The 9,616-nt window shown below is 40.6% G+C and overlaps 1 protein-coding gene across 1 annotated transcript in view; it reads right to left on the bottom strand.

Moving 5' to 3' along the window:
- The window catches only part of ZNF804A (zinc finger protein 804A), a 113,763-nt gene that overhangs the window by 25,890 nt on the left and 78,257 nt on the right, over positions 1 to 9,616 (bottom strand). The window contains exon 2 of the mRNA XM_010007416.1: positions 6,838 to 6,981. Coding sequence (XP_010005718.1) covers positions 6,838 to 6,981 — 144 coding nt within the window. The remainder of the gene's footprint in view (positions 1 to 6,837; positions 6,982 to 9,616) is intronic.

Genomic DNA, 9,616 nt, shown 5'->3' with positions numbered 1-9,616 from the left:
GGAATGCAGTGATACATCTTTTGGGTAATGAGGAAACAGAACGTTAGTTGGCAACAAAATTGGATGTTGCAGTATTAATATTTGACTCAAGAATATCCTCATCTAACCTGCCAGTACAAGTTTTGAGCTGAGGAGTGCCTATATATTTCTGTGACACTGATACCAATCAAGAAGCCAGTTCCTGGGATTAAACCTGAGAGGTAAAAAAAATCCAAACAGAAGGAAAACAGATTTTTGTTTTCTTTCATTTAGGCGACAGTGTGTCAAGTTTCTCCTGAAATAAACTGAAACAGTCATAAGTAACAGAAATTAACACCTTAATTGTAAAACACCTTCTGGAAAGCAGAGTAAAGCCTACCTTTGGCAGCTTTCCCATCCAGACCCTCTCTTCATGCAGCCATCCAGCTCCCACTTGTCACCTCCCTCCACTTCATTCTGCCCACACCTGGGTGCTGTTTGCCCACAATGCCAGCCCAAGGGATCTCCCCATCCACCCGGGGTGACCCCAAAAGCAGCCCTTGGCCACCCACCAGCCAATCACAAAGCCCCACCTGGAAGCTTCTCTCCAGCTTTACACTCTGAGCACGTCCTTACATCACCAAGGAGCAGAGACACTCAGTCCTGCTTCCCTCCTCCTTCTTGCCCCCTGTGCTCCTGCCACCTTGGCAATCTTGACTTCCTTTTCCGAGTAACAGCAGCAGGGTTGTGGGTTTTTTTTAAAGGGGTTGAGAAAGTAAACCCAAAGCCCAAAATACTCTGCTGCAACACTACCAGTAATGCTGAGCTAGAATAGGTCAGGTGATGACACTTACTAGTATTATTGTCAGTCTAAATGCTCAAAGCTCTGAAGCTCTTAACTAAAAAAAACAACCAACCAACCAGACCAACCACAAAAGCCCACTAAATAATGCAATATTCATGGAAATAAAATAGAAATACATTGATAGAGCAGCATGTGTTTGGAAGAGAAGGGGGTAATTTTGAGGTTGTATGTGCATTATAAATATATAAACACATTTGCTCACATTCCCTTAATATTTAAAAATGCTACAAAGATGACTATCTTTTACTGTGGGGAAAAAAGAAATATAGAAGAAGTGCCAAGTTACACTCTGGGAAAGCAATAATAGCAGTAAGGGTGACACAAGACCAAGTCAAACAAAAATTTCTAAATCCTCTTCTGTGCTTGCTTAAAATTTGGAAATTGAAGACTGGCTACCAATATGGACATAGCAAGAAGTTGCTCTCTCCTAATGTGAGAAACAAGCTGAGGTAAGGGAAGGGATCAAAAATGTCTCCATTCCAAGAAATTCAGCTGCAAGAATCCAATCTGATATCAGAAGTGACAAGTCATGTAGCGACAAAGAATTATTTTAACTTGCAAGGTATGAAACCAAAGGATGCTTCAGGTGCTTCCCATCCCAGTTTCCCACAAGCTCAGCCCAACAGCATGCAGGGGCCACGCTGTCCCCAGCAGGGTATGAATCCTTCCTGCTGCTACCTGTCCCCGCTGTCCTGCCACACACACCCACCCTTGGTTACACAAGATACCAGGGGCTTGGCACCAGGACATTCATAATGGCAACCTCCTGATCCAACACCAGAGTAAGTGGTGCTTGAAAAAGTGATTTATTTAATTACTCTTGAGGATTTTTCCTGCCATAAATTCTCACCATGGCCTTCTTGACTGTTTTGTCATCTTAAACATCTCTTCTGGCTGGGCTCTGTGCACAGCACGAAGCAAGCGAAACACTGGGGGGTGTCAGGCAGCACAGAGCTGTGCTGGGGCTGCTGGCCAGTGGGAGAGGAGAGCACCCAGCTGAGGGGCAGGCAGCCTCAGGACTTGCCTCCAACCCTCCCTCAGTACGTCTCATAACACAGAGCCTGGCAAAGCTGGACACACAATAGCTCCTTGTCTTCCCCTTCACCGTTACTCTATCAGGTGCCCTAAAGCTGAGCAACCTGACCTAGGGAGAGGTGTCCGTGCCCATGCAGAGGGGTTGGAATAGAGGAGCTTTAAGGTCCCTTCAACACAAACCATTCTATGGTTCCAGGTAAAACAGCTCCCGGTGATCTCCAGGAAGGGCTACGCTTTGAACTTGAGAAACAGAGTTGTTTCACCTTATTGGTGAACAACCCCAAAACTCTGACCTGCTATCTATCAGAGTTGTTTGAAGCAAATCTTCAGAACATTTGTGTTGCTTTTAAGGTTTTACTCTGCACTACAAAACAGCTCTTTATTGACATACTGCTCTAGAACACAACACTTTTTTTGGAGAATCATGATTTCTGTGTTTCCAAGACAGGACACAACATGTTGCCTGTGTTGTACTCTGATTCAAACAGCTCCAGGGGGACACAATGTGCAAAAAGCAAGCCTGAAAAAACAACATCAAATCCTGTTTGCTCCTGGTAAATAGTTAATTTCTTTCACTTTGCATTTCCCTTCAAGCAGCTGTAAACTCTTTGGCTCTGCCAGAACCTGCAGATGTCCCAGGAACAAATCCACCACAGTGCCCTGAGATGACCTACTCGTGAGCAGCAGATGCACAGCAGGAGCCAACCAAGTGGAAGAGATAGGATCTTCTCCCATTTAAGAGTCCCCAGCAGGGTATGAATCCTTCCTGTTTTCTTTTTTTCTTTTTTTTTTCTTTTTTCTTTTTTTTTTTTTTTTTAAAAAAAAGCTGTAATGATGCCTACATGGATTTGCTGCTTTCTTTTTAAATTGCAGAATCAAGCAACTGATAACATCCACTTCTCTTTGCTGAGAATACTGGCATCCCCAAATGTTCTGTACTGCTCTTACTTGATACCTTAGGTGCTTCCTACCTCATGAGAGACATTCCTTTAGGAAAACTATGGTTTATTAACACTGTTATGCCTCATCACACCCTTCCACTTCCAAATTTCTTTTTCTTCATCCATATTCCATGAAATATTTATGCAAACACATAAAGGTGAGCACAGTTTGGACCTCAGACTGGCTATACACTGATCTTGTCTAACCTATTTTGGCATTGATCTCCTAACAAATCTGCAAAGAAGAAAAAACATGGAGAGAGAAGAAAAATGTAGACAGGAGAAAAATGTAGACAGGAGAAATCTGTGTCTGTAACGGGGAAAGAAGACACCTAGTAATTTAATCTTTGTGCATAATTTGTGTTTTAGTACTTGCATACAATTTAAAATACATTTTTAGAGCAGGGAGATCATTTTCATCCAGGGAGAGAGAGTCTGAGAAACGACCTCTGATTCTGTGGGGAAAAATTCTGGCTTATAATTTCCTTCATTGATTCTATTTGCATATCTAGGTGCAAAGAGATTACAGCTCTTTATTTTGTTTTTCATCACAGCTTTTTTTCTTGTTGTTGTTAAGACACTTGGAAGGGCACTCCTGGGAGAGCAACCAGCACCAAGCAGGGGTGCACTGCTGGGACAGTGGGTAATAAATCAGAAGTTCTGGGGTGGAGAGAAAGACTCTCAAATGCAGGGACAAACCCACTTTATTCTTGTAAAGTGACAGAAGTCTCCTGAATGACTGATGTAGGGGACCTAGCTGTGTGATCTGGCCTTCTTCACTGACAAGACAAAACAACTCCCCAACTCTGAACAGCTGTGGGATAAAGGGAATTCAGAGCCTTAGACTTAATGCTCAGCCACATCCGTCAAAACTGCAGCGTTTTGAGGAACTCAGGAAGGATGTTTTTCACCCTGCATGACTACAGCACTTCAGAGAGCTCCTGATGTGCTTCTAAATACTAAAGAAATGCTGCATAAATCATATGGATGTTTTTTAAGTCCTGGCTTGAACCTGAATGCAGCTGAATTCCATTATTTTAGACCATCACCATCAAATATCAATTCTCTCATTACACTATTGAATAATAGTGCTTTTGCCTAAGCTGCATTTCTCTTAGTATTGCGCCCAGGATGTTTTTGTTTTTAAATACACATACATTATATATATATTTATATATATATATATATATCTATCTTTTTTTGTCTAGGCTTTCAAAGCAAACAGCAAGTTCATTTTTCTCCATTACCACTGACTGCTTCCAAGTTGCTTTTCCAGGAATACCTCATAAAAGGCTACAGATACTGCCCTCTAAGCCATATTGTCAAAGCTAAGAACAAGAAAACACTACTGGAGGCAGTGGAGACCTTGAGACATTGGATTGAACTCCTTCAGATCCTAAGAAAGAAATCCAGTTTTGCCCTACTTGTATCCTTTCTTTCTGGACCAGTCATGAGGACCTCATGCTACCTCAGAACAAGTGTTCAGAAGCTGTAAGACACAATAGATCAAAACACATCCAACTTCTGACAGCACAGGGACCCCCATCTGGTGAAGGAAAACCCCATAAAAATTTAATCTTCTGCTTTAATTCCTGTAAATTGTCAGTGCTAGCAGCCTTTGAATTGACTGAAAGAAGAAGAAAAGCTTCTCCAATAAAACTGAGGTTAGGAGCTGTTGCCAACATTTTCTCTGATAAGGCATCCCCTGGCTTAGATGATGTGATAAGATTGACATGGCTTTTCAGCACAGCTGGGATGAGCTCAGGTTTAGGCAGAGCTTTCATCCATTTGATCACATAGAAGCCACTGGCAGGTGCTGGGATCACTGAAACTGAACTGGCTCCATCTGCTTGCAACTATTTATGGATCATAGTAAACTTAGTCTAGTAACTGCTTCCCCTTACCTATCAGGATTCATAGAAAGTTGTGATGGAAGGGAGAAGGAAAAAAATAGGAAGCAAAATTCAAAGACAGATGATCTGTTCCTCTCACCTCTGCTGAACTGCTGGAAAATTTCTGCCATCGAGGTGGGAAGTTTTGAGACGAAATCAGAGCATTCAACAATAGCACCTGCAAATGGCTCTACCACACTTAATAAAACCAAGTTACTTTAGAAAGGCACGTGGTATGATGTTCCTTGAAGGCTGAGCTAATCTGAGTGAGCCTGCACTGCAGCATATGCTGCCTGCCTCCTTCTTCACCAGAAATACGTGAAGATAAAGGGTTTTTCTTTGTCATACCAGCAGACACCACCACAAAAACCATTCCAGTAGAGTTAAACTTGACTTAACATTTAGCCTTATTTGCCAGTAATATTACAGAAAATTATTACTTTGCCCAAACAAGCATCTATACAATTGTTTCTACTGGAAAACTAGAAACTTTTGCCTCAATCCCTGCCAGGGAGGATGGAGTTCTGGACTCCTTACAGAGGAAGAGGATGGCTTCCTGTGCTTCACCAAACACATCCACAAAGCCACTTGCAAACACAGGCCACCTACACAGAAAATAGAGAGGCTGGACCTGCTGTGCTCCACCAGATGCTGCTGGAGTGTCCACCACCTCTTCTCTAAAGTCATCAAGAGACAAGAATAACTATGTGCACAACAAGTCTCACACCTGACCTCAGTTTCAAAATCAATTTTCCATCAATACTGACTAGTGGAACAAACACTGCAGCCTTCAGGCTCTCGTTATTTACAAGTGCTTCAGAGCACTTGGAAGTTAATAAATAAAAATCCCTAGAGAGTTCAAGTGGGGAAGATTCTGCCCATCACTTCTTTTTTCCTGCCTTCTATCAATGAGGTGCTGCTGTGAGAACCTAACACCTAAAGAATCTGCTCAGCTCTATTTTAACTAAGAACACTTGCAACTCTTAAGTATCTATAGGATGCAATGATGTTACCTGCCGATTTCTTTTCTAATGTATTTTTTCCTTCAGGTTCTCATGGATTGCTATTGATGCTGAGGTCCACATTGCTGTACTTCTCAGAACTACATCTAACACTCACAATGGCAGTGTAAATTATGGGATATATAAAAATACCAGTGAGAGAGAGAGAGAGAAGCATTTCAGGGAGAAGCACTGAAAGAAAGAAAAATGAACCACTGGCTAACATAACACAGAAATAAAACACGGGTAGCAACTCACCCTGAGCAGAATAACAGGTTAAGATGAGATTCAATTAGAATGAAAAGCAATTAATCCAGATGCACAACCATATGACTTCACCAGATTAAACAACAACAACAACACAAAAAAACCAAACAAACAAATAAAAAAACCCACCAACCCCCCCAAAAAAACACAGAGTAATTACCAGCTAAGTGGACTAAGCAGAAATTTCCTGTACTGTTATTACATGTCTTTATATTATCATTACATATCTCTTTGGTGGAGTCAAGATGCATTGTATTTTCCTCTGAGTGACATAGTCCTGACCCTTCTGAAGGCCAGGACACTGCACTGGGATGCATTGCCTCTCTTGTTGTGTGGAAGCACTGCTTCTCTATTATCCAAGTAGGACACACAGCTTGGAGGTGTGGCAAAATACAAACAATGTTTTAAAGCTAATGCATATCTTACTGTGAGTTGAGCCAGAAAGTTTTCATTACCACAGGTTTGTTTTTCTATATCCAATGCATTTGAGTAAAATCACAGCCCATTTCAGAACTGTATCTGCACTAAAAGGAAGTTTACTGAGGAGAATGTCAAGTTTCCTAGCCACATCCACTGCAGCCAATGCTTCCCAGTAAGTCATCTCTTAGGTATACCACAGTATTTATGTACAAAATTGAATTGATTACAAGCAAATTGTACATTTACAATTGTATTTACAATCACATTTTCCATCATTCCCTGTTCCTCTTCACATTTTAACTGTCCACATTCCCCTTTCTGCAAAATCTTCACATTAAAATTCATTTCCAAGAAAACAGTGCATTTGAAATTTGGGCCCAACTCAACTGTGATTGCCAAGCCTTATTTGCATTATTCTACCTGAAACTAGGTTGAAATAGTGAGCAGATTCCTCTTACCTGTTTGTGAGCATGATCATAAGAGTTAATGTGATTGTCAAACTCCTGGTGTTTATAGTACTGCTTGTCACAGAGTTCACAGTAGAAGTTGGCTTTAAGATCTTCCAGAGCTTTTGCTATCGTGTTTTTCTTTTCAGCATAATCCTGGAGGGGGGTGGGAAAAAGCAATTTTAGTTTTGCCTTTGATGCTGCAAATGGGTTTTGTGCTCTGCAGTTAATCATATTTGTAAACATTTACACACACCTCTGTTCACTAAAAGCCTTCACGTATTTGCTGTGTTACCCTGCACAAATTTACTTGCTCTGCTGCGAGGCTGAAGATTTGCAAACTGCAATTTGCCATCAAGTTGCCAGCTCCCCTTAGGGGACCTGTCAGAGGCTGGAAGGATTTCCCCAGGTCCTGCCTAAATGCAAATATTTATCATGCTGAAGGCTATTTTTGAGGGAATTTCGATCCAAGGCTGGCTGCCATGTAGCATACCCAAGCAGATGGGGGTGTATGTGAAGATACCAACTGCAATCATTTAGTTATCAGGCTTTTACATGAAAGCATGCTTGCTACAAAGACTACAAAATCCAAGAAACTCCTCCGAGTCCTTCCTGAACGTGTGCACACAGGAAAACACGAGGAACACTTCCACAGCTGAGATGTAATGAGCATCTCCCACAGCTTTGTTATTTTTAATTTAATATTAGCAGGACAGACACATATCTCTGTTTACCATACACTAGCAAAAGCATTACAACCAACCTTGCTTATCAATTAGAAGCAAATTATGCATTAGTAATATTCATTAATTTTCGAAATACACTGATGAGAACGTGGCCTGTTCTGAAAGAGCATGGAAATGGTCTGTCATCTCTAATTAGTTTAATACCAGTTCAATATTGAACACACAACTTCAGTGCAATGACTCCTGCTTTTGACAACATTGACAGGTTTCACAGTTTAGGACCCAAACACTACCAAGATAATTTTTGGAGTTTAAAATAGAAAATTTAGATTTATCAGATGAGAATATTTTTAGAACAATGAAGTTTATTTAAAAAAATAAGTAATGCAATTAGAACTCTATCCACAAGGTACTTAATTAAAAAAGCACTTTAAATATAATTCAGCAAGCTGTTGATTCATACCCAAACAAATGTCCTCTCTCATCTAATCTTTGTCCATTGTAAGAACTGCAAAAGTCACTTCATAAGAAACTACAGTTACTACACTTCAATTACTGCCAAGATGCCTAAATTTAGGAAAGCCTTGGTGACAGCATATGAAGACCCTAAGGAGATACACTCCCTTGAAACGCTTCAGAAGCAATGGACTGCAGAAATGCCACCTAATTCTGCTTATTTAAAACAAAAAAGAGATAATTCTGCATTTGGGGGAATTATCAGCAATCTGAAAGATTCTATATGACATCTGTGAAGGAAGAGAAGAAATGGGATGGATTCTAAGACAAAAACAGTGAACTGAATAATTGTTTTTCTGTCTATGAAGATCTCACACTATGTTGTTGATGAAGCCTCAAGCAAAATTTGGCAAGACTTAGTAATGTAGCTTAAGACCTTCAAGAAAACAACATCACTTCAGTGGCATTCCTCTTGACATAAAGCCCCATTTTTTAAATGACATGCTTATTGCATAGCAGAATCTAAGCCCAGTGAATTGTATGTGATGTGCCAATGGATCCTAATGGAGCAGAGACACTGGAACCCCATGAACAACTTGACTGTACAGTAATAAAATCTCATCACGATCTTGGGGTTTCTACTACTAAATCCCTTCCGTGAGAGTTGTTTTTTGGACTGGGTTAATTTTACATTACAATATTATATGGCAGCTTCAGAGGCAAGAAATTGTCATGCCATCTAAATCACACACAAGTAAGTAGATGGAATATAACAATGGAGCTCAATCATGCAGGGGTGAAACAGAACTTTGAAATGATGGCAACCAGAAGTGTTTGACCTTAGGGGCACATTAATGGCTGTGTTGGATCAGGTTAACCTTCTAAGCCTGTATAACACTTTGTCCTGTACAACCAGGAGAAGGGACTAAATAAAGGACTGTTGCTTTGGCTTTGCAGGTCCATTCTGCTAGTTTCTGTTGTTGCATATGAGAAGAGGTGATAAACATCCATTTTTTACTCCCTTTAACTGGCTCATTCATGATTACATACACACCTACCCCACTGCCTTTCAGGTAACACTCTCTCAGTGATACAGTTGTAGTTTATCCAGGCCTTCTTGATATCAAGACCACTCATCACCTCCACTTGCTCTTTTCACAGTCTCCAAAAGAAGACATGGAACACAACATAGCATGGTGCCACGCAGTGCTACATTAAAAGTCTGTATTTTCTAACCTACTCCTTTTTGTATTTAGTCTTAACATACAAATTTTTAAAAATCACAACAGAGCACTAAGCTGACATTTTTCTGGAACTCCTTTATCACCTACATCCTTCACTCATGTACAATATCTTGCCAGCAGGAGACGTTTCTATCCAACTACTGAACTTCAGCTCACTTCAGAAATGGCACATGTCTTCAGAGGCAGCAATGGCCATTAACAAAGCCCATCGCTGAGGTACTGAGGATCTAAGGGTGGGCAATAGCATGAACTGTGGGCACTGAAGTACCTACCTCCAACAGGAATATATTTGCAGAAAAAATACCTAAAGAGATACTAACAGAAGTGTTTTACAGCGTTTCACATTGTATTACTTAAACATGAAACACACACCGAAAAAAAAGTGTTTCTTTGTATTAGCCCCTA

This window comes from Chaetura pelagica, unplaced genomic scaffold, assembly GCF_000747805.2.
Source record: "Chaetura pelagica isolate M959 unplaced genomic scaffold, ChaPel_1.0 scaffold240, whole genome shotgun sequence".
NCBI lineage: Eukaryota > Metazoa > Chordata > Aves > Apodiformes > Apodidae > Chaetura > Chaetura pelagica.
Note: the sequence above shows the minus strand (reverse complement) of the source record. Positions and strands in the feature narration are given on the sequence as shown.